At 50.7% G+C, this 22,161-nt stretch overlaps 1 protein-coding gene across 2 annotated transcripts in view; it reads right to left on the bottom strand.

The window, feature by feature from the left end:
* LOC106846853 (cytochrome P450 4F2-like) overlaps positions 1–21,143 on the bottom strand; it is a 41,134-nt gene extending 19,991 nt beyond the window's left edge. The window contains exons 1-12 of one of the 2 annotated variants that reach the window (XR_011506387.1): positions 20,445–21,143; positions 18,172–18,316; positions 14,680–14,733; positions 14,463–14,590; positions 12,507–12,628; positions 11,430–11,700; positions 10,369–10,435; positions 10,062–10,191; positions 5,837–5,970; positions 5,675–5,739; positions 5,413–5,495; positions 2,324–4,123 (exon numbers count right to left, since the gene is read on the bottom strand). Coding sequence is in view for 1 of the 2 variants with exons in the window: in XM_014865877.3 (XP_014721363.3) it covers positions 4,839–5,016; positions 5,413–5,495; positions 5,675–5,739; positions 5,837–5,970; positions 10,062–10,191; positions 10,369–10,435; positions 11,430–11,700; positions 12,507–12,628; positions 14,463–14,590; positions 14,680–14,733; positions 18,172–18,316; positions 20,445–20,846 (1,779 nt within the window). In the remaining variant the exon portion in view is untranslated. Of the gene's footprint in view, positions 1–2,323; positions 4,124–4,759; positions 5,017–5,412; positions 5,496–5,674; positions 5,740–5,836; positions 5,971–10,061; positions 10,192–10,368; positions 10,436–11,429; positions 11,701–12,506; positions 12,629–14,462; positions 14,591–14,679; positions 14,734–18,171; positions 18,317–20,444 lie in introns of those variants that run through there. The other variant, XM_014865877.3, reaches the window with a different exon arrangement.
* Positions 21,144–22,161: the final 1,018 nt, after the last annotated feature.

Below are 22,161 nucleotides of genomic sequence, written 5' to 3' on the forward strand. Positions count from 1 at the left end.
AGAAAACCCCAAAGAATCCTCAGAAAAACTATTAGAAATAATCAACAACTACAGCAAAGTAGCAGGGTATAAAATTAACGTGCATAAATCAGTAGCATTTCTATACACTAACAATGAACTAACAGAAAAAGAACTCAAGAACTCAATCCCATTCACAATCGCAACGAAAAGAATAAAATACCTTGGGATAAACTTAACCAAGGAAGTGAAGGATCTATACAATGAAAACTACAAGACTTTCTTGAAAGAAATTGACGATGACATAAAGAGATGGAAAGACATTCCTTGCACATGGATTGGAAGAATAAACATAGTTAAAATGTCCATACTACCTAAAGCAATATACAGATTCAATGCTATCCCAATCAGAATCCCAAGAACATTCTTCACAGAAATTGAACAAACAATCCTAAAATTCATAAGGGGCAACAAAAGACTGCGAATTGCTAAAGCAATCCTGAGCAAGGAAAACAAAGCCGGCGGAATCACAATCCCCGATTTCAAAACAAACTACAAAGCTACAGTGATCAAAACAGCATGGTACTGGTACAAAAACAGGTCCACAGATCAATGGAACAGAATTGAAAGCCCAGAGATAAAACCACACATCTATGGACAGCTAATCTTTGACAAAGGAGCAGAGGGCCTACAATGGAGACAAGAAAGTCTCTTTAACAAATGGTGCTGGGAAAACTGGACAGCCACATGCAAAAGATTGAAAATTGACCATTCTTTTTCACCACACACCAAAATAAACTCAAAATGGATCAAAGACCTAAAGATTAGGCCTGAGACAATAAGTCTTTTGGAAGAGAATATAGGCAGTACACTCTTTGACATCAGTTTCAAAAGAATCTTTTCGGACACTGTAACTCCTCAGTTGAGAGAAACAATAGAAAGAATAAACAAATGGGACTTCATCAGACTAAAGAGCTTCTTCAAGGCAAGGGAAAACAGGATTGAAACAAAAAAACAGCTCACTAATTGGGAAAAAATATTTATAAGCCACTTATCCGACAAAGGGTTAATCTCCATAATATACAAAGAACTCACACGGCTTAACAACAAAAAAACAAACAACCCGATCAAAAAATGGGCAGAGGACATGAACAGACATTTCTCAAAAGAAGATATGAAAATGGCCAATAGACACATGAAAAGATGTTCATCATCGCTAATCATCCGGGAAATGCAAATCAAAACTACACTAAGATATCACCTTACACCCGTTAGATTGGCAAAAACATCCAAAACCAAGAGTGACAAATGTTGGAGAGGCGGTGGAGAAAAAGGAACCCTCATACACTGTTGGTGGGAATGCAAACTGGTACAGCCACTATGGAAAACAGTATGGAGATTTCTCAAAAACTTAAAAATAGAAGTACCCTATGACCCAGCCATCCCATTACTGGGTATCTATCCTAAGAACCTGATATCAGAAATCTCAAGAGTCCGTTGCACCCCTATGTTCATCGCAGCATTATTTACAATAGCCAAGACGTGGAACCAGCCTACATGCCCAGAAACTGATGATTGGATAAAGAAGATGTGGTATATATACACAATGGAATACTACTCAGCCATAAAAAAAGACAAAATTGGCCCATTCACAACAACGTGAATGGACCTCGAGGGTATTATGTTAAGTGAAATAAGCCAGTCAGAGAAAGACGAACTCTATATGACTCCACTCATAGGTGGAAATTAGTATATTGATAAGGAGATCTGATCGGTGGTTACCAGGGAAAAGGGGGGGTGGGGGGAGGGCACAGAGGGGGAGGTGGTGTACCCACAACATGACTAACAAAAATGTACAACTGAAATCTCACAAGGTTGTAATCTATCATAACATTAATAAAAAAAAAGTAATTATTGCTAGGAACTGACGAATGCTATCTTGTTCACTGTTTTCTGCTCTTCTTGTTCCTTTCTTCTTCTTTGATTGTCTTTTTTTGTGAATTGATTATTTTCCATAGTGGCATGCTTTAATTCCCTTCTCAATAGCTTTTCTGTATTTAGTGTAGGTTTTTATTTTGTGGTTAATCTGAGGCTTCCATAAAACATATTATAGATGTAACAGTCTATTTTAAGCTGAGCAACTTAACTCAATCACACACAAAATCTCTACCCTTTCACTCCCTCTTCATATTTTATGTTTTTGATATCACAATTTACCTTTTTATATTGTGAATCCATTCAAAAATTATTGTAGCTATAGTTATTCTTAATACTTTTGTTCTTTAAACGTTTATACCAGAGTTAAGTGATTAACATAACACCAACTTACAGTATTAGCATATGTTGAATTTGATTATATACTCACCTTTACCAGTGACCTTTATATCTTCACATTTTCATGATACTAATTAGTGTCCTTTCATTTCACCTTGAAGAACTCCTTTCAGCATGTCTTGTAAGGCGGGTCTAGCTGTGATGGACTACTTCAGATGTGTTTGTCTGGAGCAGTTTTTATTTCTCTTTCATAACTGGAAAACAATTTTGCCAGATAAAGTATTCTTGGTTGGCAGTTTTTTTCTTTCAGGACTTCAACTACATCACCCCACTTAACCTGACCTGCAAGGCTTCTGCTCAGAAGTCTGCTGATAGCCTTGTGGGGTTTCTCTCAAATGAGAGAAATATTTTTCTCTTTCTGCTTTCTCGACTCTCTCTTTGTCCTTGATCTTAGACAGTTTTATTATAACGTGATATGGAGAGAATAACAGAAGGTGGTTTGCGTCAAAATTTGGGAGTGACTCTTTAGTTTCATGAACTTGCATGTCCAAATCTTTCCCCAGATTTGAGAAGTTCAGGCATTATTTCCTTAAATAAGCTTTCTGCTCCTTTCTCCCTCTCTTCTCCTTCTAGGACTCCAATGATGCCTAGATCGTTTCTTTTCAAGAATGATTCACTACTTCTTTCTTCTGCTCGGCTGAGTCTACTGTTGAAGCACTCTGCTGACTTCTTCAGTTCAGTCATTGTATTTCTCAACTTTGGGATTTCTGTTTGGATTTTTTGAATGGTTTCTATTTTTTTATTAAACTTCTCATTTTTTCATGCATTATTTTCCTAATTTAATTTACTTGTCTATCTGTTTTCTTGTAGTTCACTGAATTTCTTTAAGAGGATTATTCTGAAAACGTTGTACGGCTGCTGCATAGTAGACTTAGTAAATATTCATCATCTTGCTTTACCCGCCCTATTTGCAAAATCGTCCATACTTGGTCCCTTTTTCCAAACTCTCAGCCACATCAGAATTTTAAATGTCCTGCAGCAGTGAAGGAAGAACCTCTATGAGGAGGTGACATTTCAGTCGAGCCTGAATGTTGAGGCCCAGTCACAGAAGATCTGAGAGAAGAGCATCCCAACAGAGGGAACAGCCATGCAAAAACCCTAAGGAGAGGAAAGACTGGGTACAATGGAAGGTCAGAGTGGAGGCCAGGGTGACCAAGTGCAGGGAGGGGCGAGATAAGCTGGAGAGGAGGTTCGAGGGCACAGCAGGGGCTCAGCAATGCAGAGTCTCTTTGGCTGTGCAAGGAGATCAACGTCCCTTCATAGCAGGACGTCACTTCAAGATGCAGCCTGAGGTTCCTCTCGTTCTCCTGCCTCCTTGCACTCCCAGGCGCTCCAAGACCTCAGAAGCAGTTGCTCCTGTAGGCGTGGCCCACACAGCGAGGGGGAGCTGATGCAGTGAGCACAAATACTAGAATTCTCGCCGTTGAGCTCCACACACACTCTTCCAACTCATCTCAGAAACCGCAGTCTTGAAAGACAACATTCTTTAAGAGCCAGGCTTTCCGAGAGGAACAGTAGTAATGGCCACACTTATTGAGTGCTTACTGTGCACCAGGCACAGCTCTAAGTCCTTCGTGTGGAGTCCTTAAGACAACCCTGAGGTAGGGACTGCTGTTGTCTGCATTATATAGTTGAGGAAACTGAGGCGCAGAGAGGGGAGTTGATGTGCCCAAGTCACACAGCAGAGCCAAGACTTGAGCCCAAGCAACCTTCTCCACAGCACGAGATCTTGGGAGATGATTTTTGTTTCCAGTGGTCCAGCTTTGAATTTCAAGTCATGGGATGCCTCAAGCTGGGACAGGGTGGTCTGTGATGGGAATGAAAGAGGAACCTGGGGAGAAAAGGGTGGGCATGAGCCCTCCCCTGACACTGTGAGAGCACCAGGCACACGGTGGGTCTCAGCCAGTATCTGCTGGCCAGGCTGCCTGGGTGGCATCAGGGGTCCCAGAGAGGGAAAGAGAAGGGGCTTCCACAAGGTGGGACAGGGGGTCACCATTGGGCCCGACTGGGAGGGGCAGACACAGGAGTGGCGCTGTTGGCAAGAACAGAAAGGGACCTCAGAGACCTGGGGAGGCTGCCGGGGTACGGCCTACGGGCCCTACTCCCCTGTGTCCTAGGTTGGCTGCGGATCTCTGTCCTGAGAAGCACTTGCAGCCCGGAGGAATGAATCTGCCATGATGGGGTCTCCACCCTGGCTCAGAGCCTCAAATGTGCCCCTTACGTCCGTCCTTCACCCTGGCGCCCTCCTGCTCAGACACCTCCCACAGCTCCCTACTGCCCACAGGATGCAGTCCCTCGTTGGTTTCTAGAAGAACCCTCGAGTGGCGTGGGGCCCTGTGGTCAGCGGGAGAGGCAGGCAGGGTGTCGGACTCAGAGACACCGGCCCCGCCTCCACCCTCCACGTCCCCTCCCCATCCTCCGCAGCCACCACCGCCCCCTGCTGGCTCCCGATAGGCTGGGGCAGAGGTGACAGCACAGATTTATTCCTGGGAATCTGCACAGTGAGGTGTGGGGTCAGGGTGGATCCCGGCTCGGGAGGCCGTGGGTCACTGGGGGCCCGCGCTCAGCGGCTCCACCCGCAGCCACAGTCCGCCCTCGGCGCGCAGGATCAGCTCCGGCTTCCGGCGCGGCTCCTCCCCAGCCGGCAGGACGCGGAAGCGCAGCAGCGTGAGCGCCAGGACCACCTTCATCTCCGTCATGGCGAACGTCTGCCCGATGCAGTTCCTGCGGCGGGAGTGGGGGCTCGAAGGCGCCCAGGACCCTCATCCCCGCACCATCGCGCCAGAACCTGTCCCGGGACCCCCATCCCTGCCCGCAGGCAGAGAGAAGCCTGGACCCCCACGAGGGCTTGCACATCCCCTGAGCCTGGCCCAGACTGCAGCCCGAGCTCAAACCAGCAGACAGGGGGCAGGGGCTCTGAGCACACCGCGGACCCCAGGCCCCAGACCATTACCCATAACCTCTGGGGTGGTGGAGTGTGGGGGGAGGGGGGAAGGAGAGCTGGAACTCTGCCCATCTTCAGTTTTCCCCTTTTCCCGCCCTCACAGTCATGTTGGGATCTCAGTCCCAGACCCCCGCCCCCATCACCACATCCCCACCTCAGATGCCTTCCGACCTCACCTGGGCCCTGCTGAGAAGGGAATAAAGGCCAGAGGTGACTTCTCCTTGATGTTTTCTGGGTCGAAGCGAAAGGGATCATAGACCTGTGGGCCAGGCCAAGATAGGACTGCTGGGTGGGGTCTCCCGGGACCGCCAGCCTTGGAGAGTCAGACGTGTGTATGATGGGGGGAGGTGATGTCTGATTTGCCAGGTCAGAACCCTGCACCCTCCCCTGGGTCCCCTTAGGGGAGCAGACGAGGATGAGGGTGGGGGGAGGCAGCACCTCAGGGTCTGGCCACACGGATGGGTTGTGGTGGGTCCCGAAAATACTGATGAGGCAGATAACACCTGTGGGAGAGGAGGGGCCGGTCAGGAAGAGGTCCCCCCATGCAGGATGGGCCCCTCTTTCTACTCAGGATGCTCCTCCCCTTGACATTGAGGGCACCTTTGGGGATGACCCGACCATCTGGGAGCACAATGTCCTGGGTGCAGCATCGGGAAATGCCCACAGCAGGGGGATGCAACCGCAGACTCTCCTTGATGCACATGGTCAGGAAGGGCAACTGGGCCAGGTCGTCCCTAAGGAAACCCCCCAACAATTATCCAGAGAGCCAAAACAGAGACCCCTCAGCCCTCCTCCTGCCCGGTTAGACCCTCTCTCCCTACAACAAAAAAAAATTCCAGATGGATCACACATCTCCAAACTCATTAAGTTGTGTACATTAAATGTGTAGAGCTTTTTGTATATTAATCATACCTCAGTACAGTGGTTTGACAAAAAAAAAGAAAGAAAAGCAATATTACACAGTGCCAGACATAGAAAATTTAGTCAGATACTTTTAAAAGCTTTTCTGAGCAAAACACAACACCCAAATGCCAACCATAAAAAAGTTTACAAATTGGCATAAAAATAAAATATTCTCTATGGCAAGAGACCAAAATCAAAGGTAGATAAGTGAGAAAACAAGCAAAAGAAACAGAGCTAATGTTTTCCTCTTATTTATCATCGTACTAGAGATACGAGCTAATGCAATTAGACAAGGGAAGAAACGGATGTAATGCGGTTTGAAATGTGGGGGTAATTGTGTCATTTTTGGCAGAGAGTGATTTTATGCTTAGAAAACAGAAGAGAATCCACTGGAAAACTTTTATAAACAATGAAAACCTGGTAAGGGGGCTGAATTCTATTTCTTTAACCCCTTTTTTGTTGGGTAGTGATTTGAATTTTTAATAGCTGATACAGTTAACTGCTTCTGCATTGGAAAACTATGACATACCGTCCCTATGGCCCAACACCACTCATTACCCTTCTCACAGTTTGCTGAGGTTATTTTTTTATGTATCCTTCCAGAGTTATGATTTTTGCATCTTAAAAAATTCCATAGTCAGGTTGTAAACTATCATAATCTCAATAAAAAGTTTAAAATAATTATATAGTAGCTTACTATAGATTACACACTGCTCTGTATCTTTTTCATTTAACAATATATCAATCTCTTCGTGTCTGTCTCCTGGGATTTGTGTCAAAAATACCACCTCCCTGGGCCAGCCCCGGGGCATAGTGGTTAAGTCCAGCCTCCTCTACTTTGGCAGCTCCGGGATGGAGGCCAGGATCTCTGGTGGGGACCTACGCTACTTGTCAAGCCATGCTGCGGCAGCACGCCACATACAAAATAGATGAAGACTGGCACAGAGGTTATCTCAGGGCTAATCTTCCTCAAGCAAAAAAAGAGGAAGATTGGCAAGAGATGCTAGCTCAGAGCGAATCTCACTCATCAGAAATAAAAAATAGTGTCTGCCCCACCCTGGAACTGTAAAATAATTTTCCATGGTTTCCTCTAGAGCTTTTAGACTCTTTTATTGTTAATTTTCAATCTTTGATTCATCCGTATCTTATCTTGTTATGAGATGTGAGAAGCAGATTGAATTAACTGTTTTCCAGGTAGCTTCCCAGTTGCTCCAAGAGCTTTAATTAAATGATCTTGATTTTTCCTACTGATACAAGACTCCCTCTTTGGCATTTACTCTGTTCAGTAGGCACAAAATTTATATACATAAATGATTGGCTTTTCTATGTAGAAATAACAACCAGTTAGAAAAGATAATAAAAGAAAAGATGATAATAATAATAATATAAAATCTGGATTAAACTTAGCGATGAAAGTGAAATCTGTATATTCCAAATGAACTTATAAACTTCTCTCAGTCCACATAGAAGATATGATTCACTGTAGCAACAAAAGATTCTGAGGGTTAAATTAACAAAGTATGCAAAAAATCTCTGCAAAAATGTTAGACTCTATTAGGTGACTAAAGATATTTTGAATATCCAGAAATGGATATCCATTCCACACTCTGGGATAGTGTGTGTTAATATTGTGCAATAATCCATTTTACACAGGTCAATCATATATTCAACTCAACCAGTAGAATATATCCAATTCAAATGAAAATCCACCTGACCTTTTCAGAAACTTGGTAAACTTACTCTAAAAGTGTTTTCTGGAAGAATAAAAGGTCATGAAGAGCTGGGTCAATTTAAAATTGAAAGATTAAAGAGAAGGAACTCTACCAGATATTAAGACCTATCACAAACAGGCAGTAATGAAAAAAACCAGCGTGGCAGCTCTTCAAGGACAGGAAAATAGACCCATGGAACAGAATAGAGAGCTCAGAGATAGACACGTGAATAAGTAACAACTTAACATCTGGTAAAGGAAACCCACAGAACCCTAGGGTATGGATGGAGGGAACGGCCGCAAAAGAAAGTTCTGACAAATTTGACTTTATGAAAATTAGCCAAAAGTAATCAAACAGATGTAAGGTACAGCATGGTGAGTTTAGGTAACAATAGTGTATTATATATTTGAAAGCTACTGAGAGAGTAGATCTTAAAAGTTCTCATCACAAGAAAGGAAAGTTTGTAACTGTGTGTGGTGATGGATGTTAACCAAACTTACGGCGTCAAGGATAACCCTAGTCTTCTCTGTAATGTCTCATTTAGTGCAATAAGAACTTGTTCTCATCATCGTTTATCTCATTAAAAACTACTTTTCCAAAACTCATTTTTTGTAAAAACGTAGAGAGTTCAAAGTTACACTTTTAATGTGCAGACTGGAACTCCCACCTGGACAGAGACAGAAAGAGAGGAATCATATAAATGTGGATATAAGGATAGATGTCTTCTAAAAGGAGGTACAGGAAATCCTTGACAGGAATTACCCTTAGGGTGTGGATTAAGAAGGAAGTTCATTTTTATTATAAACTCTTTTGCACTCTTTATTTTTACTAAGTGCATAATTGTGTTTAAATCTTGGATTAAAAAGAATAAAAGTGTTTCTCCATCTCAGAGGACCGCTGTGCTGAGCAGGACTTGGAGTGACCACTTCCTCCAAAATGCCTGTCCAGTCCAACGCCTCCTCACCAGCCCCCAGCCCCTGGCCTGGCTCAGGCCTCAGATCTCCTCCCTGGGCCCGATCCTACAGCTTGTCCTCTCCAGTAGGCCCCCCAGCCCTAGAAATCTCTCTCTGCTACCCAGATCTCACCTGTCCTCCTCCTGCTCAAACACCTTCCTTGGTTCCCCATTGCCTTTGACTTAAAAATGGAGCCCTTAACATTTCACTAAAGTCTTCGACAACCAGCCTCTCCTGCCATCTCCCAGCCTCATCATCTCACCATGAGTCACTCTCTCTCTCTCATTCTCCCGCCCTTCCTCTCTCCTTCCCTTCCTTTGTCTCTCCATCCCTCACTCTCTCTCCCTCTCTTGCTCCCTCCTTCCCTCTCCTTTCTCTCTCTCTCCTTCCCCCTCCTCCATTCTATTCGTCTCTCCCACTGTTTCTCCCTCCCTATCTCTCCCTCTCTGCTACCTTCCCTCCCCCCTCCCTCTCCCTGTGCCCTTCCCTCCCCTTCACTTTTGCCCACACTATCTTCTTGACAGAACCGCACACAACTACACCCAAATGTCTACTGATCAGCATTCAAGGTCTCAGCTGAGAACTCTCTCCACCCTCAGTCTTGCCTATCCTGCTCTGAACCCAGGTTCTGCGCACATGGACAGGGAGTGTCCTGACCTGAGACGATCCCCCACCAGGCTGGGAGCTCCCGGAAGGCACAGGCCAGGTCTGGGTACTTCCCAGGTCTCCAGGACACAGGATAGGGCTGGGAAGAGTTGGGGACGGCACAGAATTGGGGATGGGCAGGCAGTGTGGCAGTGTTTGCTGAATGGGGACTGGACGGATGAAGGTGGAGGTGTTCATGGACAAGAGTTGAGGGACTTCAATCCCCAGGTGTCCCCTGTGAACCCAGGACTGAACAATATGATAGGAGTTAGGAGCCCAGCAAACATCCAGGCGGTGAAGATGTTTGAAAGAATGTGATTTCAGAGAGAAAAGTAAGGGAGCAGAAGGGAGGTTCACTCTCTGAACATGTCCTGAGGGGCATGATCTGCCCTCACACATTGCACTAATTCTCTCAGCCGCCCAGATCTCCAAGCCAGAAGGCTGTAACATTTCCCCTGTGATCCCGGCTAGGTACCTGACCCCACCTCTGGGCTCTGCTCCTATTCCCACTAAGCAAAAATGACAGAATCCATGAAGCGACCTTCCCACTCCCAGCTGGGGAGCAGAGCCAGCAGAGGGTTTCAGGAACAGACCATGTGCACCTGCACTCACCACTCAATCTCTTTAGGCTCGCGGTCCCTCAGGAGCTCTCGCACCTCCTGCCGGCACCGCTCCTGGTGCTCCGGGTGCCTTGCGAGGTTGTACAGGACCCAGGAGAGGCCGCTGGCTGTGGTGTCATGTCCTGAGAGGCAGCCAGACAGCTTTGGGTCTCTGGGCAGCTTCAGCACCAGAAGGTGCACCATGCCCTGACACTAAGGCCCCAGGGAGGACGGGGAGGATGGGGGGGCGATGAGGTTGTCCAGGGACCACCAGCCAAGTCCCTGGAATAGAGATGCCCCTGCCCCTTCTGTAGCCTCACCCCCAAACATAAAGGTGTCAGCTTCAGCTCGGATGTCCTCATCTGACAGTTCCTTCCCATCTTCATCCTGGAGAGAAAGCAAGACCCCCAAAATCACCAGTTCCTAGGGGCCCTGAGGCAATCTCTGAAGCTCCAACATCCACCCAGGACCCCAAGCCAACCCTGCACTCCTGGACCTCCCTTGGTCCCTATCCCCAGAGGCCCCACCCTGCAGGCCTCCTCCTTGGCATCCTCGCCTCCTCCCATGTCCCTGGTGGGAGGAATCAATGATCCATGAACATTTCCATTGTCCTACATGATGAGGGCTTTCTGAGAAAAATATATTAGCAACCCAGGCTGCAGGATGATTGACTGGCAACTTGCCTTGGAAGTTAGAGATTGAGCATCGCTCCAGAGCCATTTGCTCACATTCTTGGATGGTAGATCCAGAGATTCCTTATCTCCCCTGGAGATAACCCTACAGACTTTGCCTTCTCACTGAAGATCTGCTTCTATTCCAGAACATCCTCCCTCTCCTCCTCTCCCTCTCTCTCACCATAAGGAAGAAAGGACAGATGAGTCAGCGCTCGTAAGTTCCAAGGTTCATACTGTGGGGACGCCTCTCTCGTGATGCAAGCATGGCAGCACGCACAGGCAAAAGCATCACGTCACCCTCAGAGGAACTTGGGAATGGGGAACCAGAGCCACACTTCTGCTCTGCCTACTGTTACTGCTGTGAGCAATAAGTGGGCCACTCTGATCCAGGGTTCTGAGGTATATATAGGTGTAGTCTAATATATACATATATGAGACTTAATAAGTTAGTCATATGTCTATCTATATATGACTAACTTATTAAGTAAAGTCCCAGGCCCTGCCCAGCATCAGTTTCAGACTTAGCAGTCCCCGGAGCCTGCATTCCACACAGTCATCTCTAAAACATACCCCTGACCCATCCCTCCCTTCCTCGAGCACCTTCCATGCCTCCTCACTGCCCTCTGGATCAAGTCCAAGTTCTCCTATCTGACATTTGAAATCAGGGTCCATCGTCCCTCTTGAATTCAGGTCCCAGAGAAGCCCACCTTGGCCAGCAGGAGCACATCGATGAAGTCCAAAGTCTTGACCTTAGCTTTGGTCTTGAGGAGGTCATCAAGACCCTGATCGGGGAGGGTGCGGCGCCGCTCCTGGATGATGGCATCTGTGAAGTCGTGCACCAGGCGGCAGATCCTACGGAAGCGCCGTCCGTCAGGGGTGAGGTGGTACAGGGAGTCCATGTACAGGAAGAGCTGCTCACTCCGCTTTGTCACAAGGGCACTGAGTTCCAAGACGGCAGAAATGTATTCACTAGGCTTCCTGCAGAATGCACGCATGAAGGGAGGCAACAACTTAGCTCACCTGAAGCCCAGGAAGCACCTCCCACCAGAAGCCAGGCCCTACCTCCCATGGAGAAACTGAGTCTCCAGGAACAGATGGCCCCACAGATGGATGGTGGGGATGATCCAGGAGACATGACTCTCCAGACTTTCTTCTCTCCCTGCTTCCTATCCTGTCTCTGTGAGCTGCCTCCATGCGCCAGGTGCCCAAGGCACAGCTGAGACATCACGCTTCTCTCCTCTCTCTCCTACCAGTATCTGCCCTTCTCCTTCCAAAACCATCCACACAGCTCAGACCTTGTCCTCTCCCAACTGACAATGGACCTAGCCCCTCCTGAGTCTCCTTGCATCCAGTGTCAACACCACATGTGTCTACATGACAGTTGATCTTCTCTAGAGTCAGATGTCCAAGCTCAGCTTTGACCACAAGCATCATCTGTTCAAAGACCTTCCATGGCTCTCTGGAAATCTGAGGGTCAAGGTCATAGCCCTTTGCCTGGGTTTTGAATGTCATTAAGATCTACCCCCACCTACACCTCCAACCTCACTTCCCAGGCGTCTCCTCATTGCTGCACACGCTCTTCTCATCCTAGCCTCCTGTCCTCTATCAAACATTTCTACCTACCTGAAAAGATTTCTCTCTCTCTTTCCCCTACCCTGCACTTTGGTGTCCAGCTCGGACCCTTCTCCTCCAGGAAGGCCCTTCTGATTGCCCTGGTCAGTCCTCCCTCTGTCTATTCCCTTGCATCTATGGCCCTTGTTCCGAGCCCCCGGGCAAGGACTCACTCCTGGCAGTTGCTGTCGAAACTGAAGACACATTTTTGCAGACTGTCGAGGGTCATGAGGCTGATGTGCTCAAACATGTCTAGATGGGCACTGCCCTCCGAGACCAGGCGCTTCCACTTGGCCTGGACAGAGAAGCAGCAGAGCCGGGGCTGGGACTGGCCTCCCCTCAGCCCCACCCCAAGCCAACACTAGGAGGGCTCCCCAGACCCGGCCTCTTGAACCCGAGACCTCTGTGGAGGACCAGGCATGAGCAGGAGTGGACACTGTTACTGTGAGGACATGAAGACCCCACGGCTGGGAGTCAGGAGACCTGCATTCCAGTCCTGGCTCTGCCTGCTACACTCTGTGTGCCCTTGGCCAGCTCATTGCCTTCCTCTGGGCTCCACTTGTCAAATCCTCAGTGACAGGTCAGATGACCTGCTTTGGTGTCAGACAAACCAGGTTGGAATCCCAGCTCCACTTGTTAGCTCACTTGCCGTCTGTGTGAACTCGAGCAACTCCCTAACCTCTCTCAGCCTCAGTTTCACCATCTGTAATGGGGAAAAAGGATATCCACCTTATAAGGACATGAAAATTAAATTAGACAACACACGTCATGGAATTGCCATGTAACTTCTGGCATATAGAAAGTGCTCAATAAATGCCAGCTTTCATCATCCTATTGTTGTAAATTGGCTAGGATACTGTCTCCTATGTTGGTAGTGGTAGTCCTCCATGGGCCATGAGCACCCTGCACATTCTTGCTGGGTATGCCAAAAACACAAGGCCCTGATGTTCTTTACCTGGGCCATTTCTCAGAGTTGTGTTTGCAGCAAACAACATTGAGGGAAGAGGACATGTCTCCCTCTGGACAGATATCAGGCTTGCTTCCAATGGCTATGAAACTCACACACTCCCTACACCTAGTGCTCCTCCTGTGCATTGCAACATACTGCATGAGCAGGCATCCGTGGAAGCCCACCTGTTTCATCCTCATGGGATTTGGTGACTTGGAGAAAGAATGCAAACCAACAATGGGCACGTGCCGCTTGCCGAGCCATGAGTAATAAACTGTCCTTTGTCTCTGGTTCGGGAGTCTCTTGCCTTCTGGCAGGATCCACAAAACAGTAATGAGCTTACTTGTCAGCTTGCAAGTGTGGAAAAGTCCCAGGCACTTCACAAAACCCCCACCTCCAATGCTTCACCTCCCTACATTCACCCTTTGCAAGGAGCCTGTGAACTTCCATGAGCAGGAGGAGCCTATTTCATCACTCTTTCATTCTGGGCTGGCCTTTGGACTTGCTTTGGCCAATGCGGTAAAAATGACGAGTGATCATCCTAAACCTAGAGCTCAAGAGGCATTGCAGCTTCCTCTCAGCCTCTTGGAACGTGGCCTCTGCCGTGTGAACAGCCTGAAATGCCTTTCTGGAGGGAGGGAACCACACGAGAGGATTGTCCCAGCTGAGAGCATCCTAAACCAGCCTGCAGCCAACCAGGCCCCAAACACGTGAGAGGACTGAGCCCAGAACAGCAAAGTACCTGACCCACAGCTGATCACAGATGCATGAGTGACCCCATCCACGTCCAGAAGAAGCAGCTCACTGACTCGTAGACTTGTTAGCAATAATAAAACCTTATAAATTGAAAAGTGGTTTGTTACTCCATATTCAGTATTCAACATGCAACATTCATCACTATCGTCAACAGTGTCTCAGGATTCCAAGGCTTCTGAGAGGGAAACATAGAAACTAGCACATGAGCACCTACTATGTGCCAGGGACGTGAGTCCATTACATCATCTTGATCACCCTGCAAAGTGAGGCTCATTATCCCCAGTTTACAGCTGAGGAAACTGAGGCTGAGAAAGGAGAAGCAATGGCCCCAAAGCTACCCAGAAGAGCCAGAACTCCAGACAACATGCCTCTGAGCATCCATTGCCCCCAAGGCTCTGGGTTGGACCTTGGGTTCAAGACTCACATGCATGATGTTCACACTGTCATTGAAAATCCTCACGTAGGACTTCAGGATGTTGAAGTGGAAGGCGGGTGTCAGCATGCGGCGGTGCCTGCTCCACTTGTCACCGCCACTCAGCAGGAGCCCATCCCCTGGTAGGGGCAGCCACAGAGAGTGAGCAAGGGAGGCCTTCCGCTGGCCCCCAAGGTTGTCCCCAATCCCCTCACACGCAGTTACTCACCCAGCCAGGGCTTCAGGAATCTGGAGAAGATCATGTCCTTGGGTGCAATGGCAGCTGACATGAGAGATAAGCCATCAGGGGCCATGGAGAGGGGGAGGGGAGGCACTTTTGAGGCAAGGTGGAGCCTCAGCCAGGGGTCTGCACTCCCCCTCCAGGAGCAGCATAGCAGGAGTGGGGCAAGGGCAGACAAAGCTGGGAGGAGCGGCGAGGCAAAGGGGGCCAAGACTAGGCAGAAGCACAGAGTAGAGCAGAGGCAGAGCCCACAGACACACCCCTACATGCTTAGATGCACCCCAACATGGCACAACACGCCCCAGCATGGCTCAGAATGGCTCCTACAGGGTCCAACATGTTCTAAACACCCGAGCACAGCCCAGCACTCTACAAAACGCCTTCACAGGGACCTAGGACACTGTGTCTGCCCAACACTCTCTCAGATCTCCTGGGACATCTGACATGGCCCCACCATGCACTAACATGTCCTGACATGAAACAACATTCATGACACACCCTCACATCACACAACATGCTCTGACATGGACCTGAAGATAACCTCAGCGTGTCTCACAGATAGGACTGAAATGCAGTCCCATTAATGTTACAGACATGGACCAGACATGACCCAGAAATATGCTAAGACCTGCCTCAGACAAGACTCACATAAGGTCTCAGGCATTTCTCAGAAGGACCCGGGTCGCAGAGATCAGACAAACCCCAAATGTGGCCCAGACATGACCAGCAGGAGAACCAGACAATCTCGGGTGACATCAGACAAGACCCAGACAGACTCCAATATGCCTCGAATGTCCTTGGCTACAGCCAAGCCCCAGTCGTGACTCAGACCATCACCATTTGATCCGAGGAGTAAACATATACCCGCTGTAACCAAGTGTAACATATATCAGCCATAACAAAGTGTAACATACACGAGGTGTAACCAAGGGTAGCATAGATCAGCTGTGACCAAGTGTAACACATACCAGGTGTAACCAAGTGTGACATACACCAGCTGTAACTGTGTAACCAAGTGTAACATATACCAGCTGTAACTGTGTAACCAAGTGTAACATATACCAGGTGTAACCAAGGGTAACATAGACCAGCTGTAACCAAGTGTAACACATACCAGGTGTAACCAAGTGTAACATACACCAGCTGTAACCAAGCGTAACATATACATCTGTAACTGTGTAACCAAGTGAAACATATACAAGCCTTAACAAATTGTAACATGCACCAGCTGTAACGGTGTAACTAAGTGTAACATACACCAGCTGTAACAAAGTGTAAGGTGCACCAGCCGTAACCAAATGCAACATGCACCAGCTATAACCAAGTGTAACATGCACCAGCCGTAACCAAGTGTAACATGCACCAGCTGCAACCAAGTGTAACACGCACCAGCCCTAACTGAGTGTAACACACACCAGCCGTAACCAAGTGTAACATATACCAGCCATAATCAAGTGTAACATGCACCAGCTGTAATAAGTGTAACATATACCAGCTGTAACTAGGACCCAGGTGGAAACACAAATGTGATCAGACATGGCCATACAGCAGACATCACACAGACACAGCCTCGGCGTGAGCAGACACAACCAGGTGTCAGGCAAGTGGGGATGCAGGTAAGACAGAGGTAGTGTCCTCTGCACCACAGCCCCTCCTGTCTACACCAGGTCACCTGCCCAGCTGGGGGCGGCACAGAGACCTCAGCAGCAGGCAAGCTGTGGTCAGCAGGGTGTTTACCGGGAACAAAGAGCACTGGCTTGATGCAGGTGGGGTGAAAGATGCAGATGACCGCATGCCAGGGTCCCACCCACCAGCAGCACACGTCCCCATAAGTCGTCGCCAGGCCCTGTGTACAGGAGACCTTCCTCCGAGCTCCGAATCTGGAGAGGAGCAAAGAGGAACAGAACCACCCTTCCAGGTGGCCAGAGGGAAGGACCTGCAGGGCAGACCCAGACCTGAGCCCCGTGAATCCCACCCAGTGGCTCATCCTCCTCCGGGGGTCCCTCCCCACACCTTCCATACATGACAACTGAGGTCCCTCAGTTACAGGGACAGAAAGGGTCCTTCCCCATTTGAATCCCGAATCTGTGTTCACCTGACTTGTTTCCTATCCCCATTTTCCGGATAAGGACACTGAGGCTCTGAACAATATGAAGTCACTTGCCCACAGCCTTCCAGGTCGTAAGTGGTGTGCCTGAGACCTGAGCCCAGGTCTGTCTGAATCCAGGGCCTGAGTTCTTACCCATCAAACTGCCTTGAACCCCTAACAATAGCTCTGAGAACGCTATGCCTGCCTATCCGGGCAATCGGAGTCACAGTGACTGCATGAGGAACTGGTCCTGTGACCTAAGCAGGCAAACTAAAGTGAGTCCTGCAGCTCTTCCTGGAACTGTTGGGAACGAGCTCTTGTTTCCATGGGAGCTGAGCTTCTGGGACTCATCTTGACCAGCGTGAGGGTGAAGCCATCACAGAGGGACACAGAACTAACAGACAAAGACCAACTCCTGATGACACTGTCTGAGACCTGGATCCAGCCACGCCTGAAGACAAGATCCTTGGCCTGAACAGTCAGTCGATTCCCTTTCTTTGCTTAGACCATACAGGGTAGACATTCCACCACTCACAGCTGAAAGAGACCCTGGCAGCCAGAGAGCCGGGAACCTGCCCAGAGTCGCCCAGTATTTCGGTGTTGGAGCCAAGGTCCCTGTCGGCTGCTGCCTGTTCCCCTGTTCAGCCTGGCCTGTCTGGAAGTGAGAAAGGCAGAGGGGCAGCAGAAGGGGGCCTGGCTGGGGTGGGGTCTGCTTGGGGTGATTCCTGCGGCCTAGAGCAGGAGGGCCATGAGCTTGAAGATGACAAGCCACAGGAGGGAATAGAAGGAATCAACCCATCAAAGGTGGACGTCATGAAAATAGCAGCCCAGATCCCACTCCAGCCTCAAGCCCTCAAGCTCTGGCCTGGGGGTGGGTGGGGCTGAGGCCAGGCCTGGCAGGGGGCCTCAGATGCTATCTTGCCCACTGCATCCCTCTGCCCTCTGCTTTAGAAAATTTCTGCTCATTGTTTCAGACCCAGTTCCAGAAACCCCTCCTCCAGGAAACCTTCCAGCCTGGCCCAGCAGAGACCTTGCTTCTCCTCTGGGCTGCCTCACTCCTCTCCTTCCAGCCCATTCCTCACCACTCGAGGTCGGGGATCTCTCTGCCTAGACCTGTCTTCTACAAGTGGGGATTCCCCTAGAAGAAGGCCTTGGATTCAGGCCTCTTGGGGCCCCAGGGGTGACCAGAACAGCAGGGCAGGGGGCAAACAGCAGTGGAGGGAGGATTGGTGAGATGGGGGTTGGTGAAAACAGGAAGGAAAGAGGAAGACAACTGAGAGGAGAGGGGCAGAGGGCAGGGGTCCTGTAGGGTCTGCACAGAAGCTTGCAGGGAGCAGCTAGAAGCCCTCGAATGCGCCACGGCGCCACCACCACAAGCTCTGCATGGGTACCTGAGGCACTGAGGACAGTCCGGACCATGTCGGGGTGGCAGAGAAAGACAGCAGGCATGACGGGGCCCATCCAGGTCACAAATCCCTGGGGGTAGTTGGCCACCAGCTGAGTTACGACTCTCATGCCTTGCTCAGTGGAGGTGACCTGCAAGCAAGGAGGGGCCGTCACTTCCCAGAAGCAGCCATAGCCTGTCCCCCTGCCGCCTCTGCTGTGTCCAGATTCTGCAGGGATGGAGGAATCCCTGCTTCTTCCTGCTCCTTTCCTCTCAGGGCAGGAGGGTCCCTGAGGCCTCTCCAAGTCCCATGGAGCAACCAGAGCACAGGGAGAAGACACGCTCTGCACACAGAGGCCAACCTTGGCTCCAGAAGCTGGATTTCCCTCATCCTGGGAGGGGTTGCAGCCCCAGGGCAGCCACAGCGGGAGGTGCTTAAGGGGGAGGTTTGTGGGCAGGAGAGTGGACTCAGGACTAGACCCAGGGCCTCATTCTCACATCCTTTCCAAGTCCTGACATGTCTAGGGAGTCTCTGGTTGCCCCAGTGGTGATGGGTTTGCAGACAAAGGACGTACCAGGCCAGGCAGACCCCAGGGAACACACTTGAGACCTGCCCATCAATCAGAGGGCATCTCCCACCCCTTCTGATGGCCAGGCTCTTTGCATACAGCTTCGCGCCTGTCTCTCTGTCTCTCACAGATCGTCCTGTCTCTCCATCTCTCACAGTGCATCCTGTCTGTCTCTCTGTCTCTCACAGTGCATCCTGTCTGTCTCTCTATCTCTCACAGTAGGTCCTGTCTCTCTCTCTGTCTCTCACAGTGGGTCCTGTCTGTCTCTGTTTCTCACCTTGCCTCCTGACTGTCTCTTTTCAACAGTAGACACACACATAAATAGTGCCCTTTACAAGTGAAAAAACTGAGACTATGTCCTCTAAAATGCAAACTAGTGGAGAGTTGGCTCCTGGTAAAGTGTCCTCTCCAGTCCTTCAGGATTCCCAAGCCTGACAAATACCCCCGGTGCTCCAGGCAGTTGAACTTTTCACCTGTGACCCCTCCCTGCTCCCAAGGATGCTGAGACAAAGACTCAAAGCATTTCAACGAATGGAACCAGAGAGGAATAGTCACTCAGCCAAGGTAACACAGCGAGAGGGGCTGGAAGTGGGAAGACTGTCCATGACGAGCCCTCACAGCTGAGCCCTCAGAGCAGGAGGCAGACCTGCAGGAACCACGGCATTCCCACTGCCCCCAGGGCCCAGAGAACATCCCAAGACCCAGAATCCCAGGAATGCCTCACGATGAGCTTTGGAACATCCCCGTTCTGAACTGTGTCACAAGAACAGTGAAATCACAGGAAGTGCTCCCCTGAGCTGCAGCTCTCGCCCCGGGAGGGAAGGAAAGCTGTGCTCATCCCTCAGCTGGTCCAGAGGACAGGAGGAGTAGGCGGTCAGCTCTGTGGCCGTGACAGAGAGGGGCGAAGGCACGTTCTCCACCCGCGTGGTCAATGCTTGTTGTGAGTGCCCCCTGTCCTCCCACCCTTGGGCTGGCCCTGCAGTGTCTGCTCTCAGAGCTGCCATTGAGGTGGAGAGATAGATAATAAATACTTGGACAATTAACGTTTAATTAAGCATGAGCAGGGCCAAGTAAACTTCAAGGCCTGGGTGTGGGCAGGCAGTGGAACAGGCCTCTGAAAGGGAAGTGAGTGGCCTAGATCCTCCAGGTTGGACAACGGGGCCCATTGGGACATCTTGGGGGGAAGAGTCAGATGAGAGGAAGGGCTCGCAGGAATGGGTGGGGAGCTGTGCCCGGTGGGTGGGGGTGGGGAGGCCATAGCTAATTCCTGTGGGGAAACTGCAGCCCAGCGTGAGCAGACTCAAGGAAACGGGCCAGGCAGAGCGGACCCTGGACAGTGCCCCCGAGGCCATCTCAAGCTCAGCGGTGCAGACTGGGGATGCCAGGGGGTCTCGCTCTGTGCAGCCCGCCCTGGGAGCCCCTCAGAGCAGCACTAATGGATCCAGAGCAGGTTTGGGGTGGGGACAAGGACGTGGGAGCCCCTCAGAGCTGCGCTAATGGATCCAGAGCAGGCTTGGGGTGGGGCACAAGGACGTGGCAAAGGCGTGGGATGGCAGAGCAGAGGAACGAGTGAGTGAGCAAGGAGGGGCCGCCTGAGCTTCCCTCTCACTTCCTCTCTCCTAGATCCCAGCCCAACTCCGAGCCCCATTCCCAAACCCTCAGGAAGTCCACCCACCCTGATGCCCAAGACCTCTCCTGCTGCCACACTCACCAGGCCCAGGTGACCCCACAACCAGTTCCGTTTTGGGGGCTGCGGGAAGCATCGCAGGCGGTGAACAATGTCATAGAAGGTGTAGGTCCAGGCCAGGACGCGGGCCAGGAGCCAGGAGGCCCCGACCAGCAGCAGGAGCAGCCACGGGGAGGCTGCCAGGGGCCCGAGCCCCAGCCAGGACAGGCTCAGCTGCAGCATCCTGCAGGGCACACGGGGTGGAGGGCGAGCTCCTGGGGCCCAGGAAAAGCGAGTATTGGTGAGCTCGAGGCAGAGACAGACAGCTGACAAAGAGGGCAAGGACCAAGGGTGTGAGGGACAGGACAGGGAGGGGCAGGAATGGTGAGGGCTGGGGCCAGGGCAGGGAGGGCTCAGAGAAGGGCTCAGAGAGGGGAGGGGGTCCATGGAAATCCAGAGGGAAGGAAGAAAGAGACAGAAAGACAGACAGACAGAGACACAGAGACAGACAGAGGAGAAGAGATAAAGAGGAAGAGAGACAAAGGAGGAAAGGCCCAAAGGGAATCAGTGGGAGGCCGCCAGAGGCTCCAGTTACAGGAAGTCCAGGTCTGCTTGCTCCCTGGAGCCATGCCTGCCATGGGCAGTGCCCTCCCCACTCCAAGTCGGCGCCTCCTTCCCTGGACCCCAGCCAGCACCTCCTGTCTGCAGCTGCACACAGCCTTCTCTCCCCTGCTCCTGGGAAGTCTCAGCCCCTGGGCCCTGACCTGGGGAGGCTGGCAGAGCCAGGCTGGGCCAGCCTATCTCCACCTGTCTGCTTACCTCCTCCCCACCTGGCAGGAGGCCCAGAGGGAGGTGGGGGAGGGGAGCCAGTGTTGTCAAGAGAGGCCTATGAACCAGCTCAGGGTCACACAGTGTGGATGCTGGATCCTCAGGACTGAGTACCTTCCTTGTGGGGTGGAGTGGGCAAGTTGCAGGGCGGCCAAAGGTGACTCTGGGCCCCAAGTTTACAGCTGCCTCTGCCCTTCCCAGTCCAGGGTGTGGGAGGTGAAAGGTTGCAATTGAGAGTTCAGGTGCCAGGTGAGCAAGGCCAGGCCAAGCCTTGTCCTCACACATCTCCTGGGCTCTTGTCCACGTGAGGGGCCAGGTGGGTGTCATGCACCGTTTCTTGGAGCAGAATCAGGAAGCTCAGAGACAGGGAGTCTCTGGCCCCAGGACAGCACAGCCTGGCAGGAGTTCAAGACCTGCCTCCAGGCAGCCCAGGGCCTGGGTTGAGACATGAGTGCTGGGAGCAGGAACGAAGACACCAGCCTCGTGGGGATCACCCACACCAGACTCTGGGGTAAGGAGTCCCATCAGGCGAGGTCACATGGAGGAGTGGGAGGTGAGGCTGCAGGGGGCCGTGAAAGCACTGGGTGCAGACAGCAGAGGGCAGAGCTGAGAGAGCCTGGGTGGGGTCCTGCTCGTCCTCACTCTGACCGTGGGCTGTGCCGGCCCTCTCTGGGCTCAGGGTTCCATCTGCAAAATGGGATGTCAGATGAGTGCCTGAGGGAGGCAGAGGAGGGTTCCACAGGAAGGTGAGAAGGATCAGGGGCCCCAAAAAGACAGAATGAAGGGAAAGGGCCAGTAACTAGTCTTGTGCTGCTGTGTGCCAATACTCCACATAAAGTAGACCTGCTCTGTGCAGAGGACAGTATGTAAAGGATGCCTACCATGTGCTGGGTACCTCAAAAAGCATCCCCACAGCCAGTCAGGAGCTCTACAC

Source organism: Equus asinus, chromosome 10 (genome assembly GCF_041296235.1).
Source record: "Equus asinus isolate D_3611 breed Donkey chromosome 10, EquAss-T2T_v2, whole genome shotgun sequence".
Taxonomy (NCBI): Eukaryota; Metazoa; Chordata; class Mammalia; order Perissodactyla; family Equidae; genus Equus; species Equus asinus.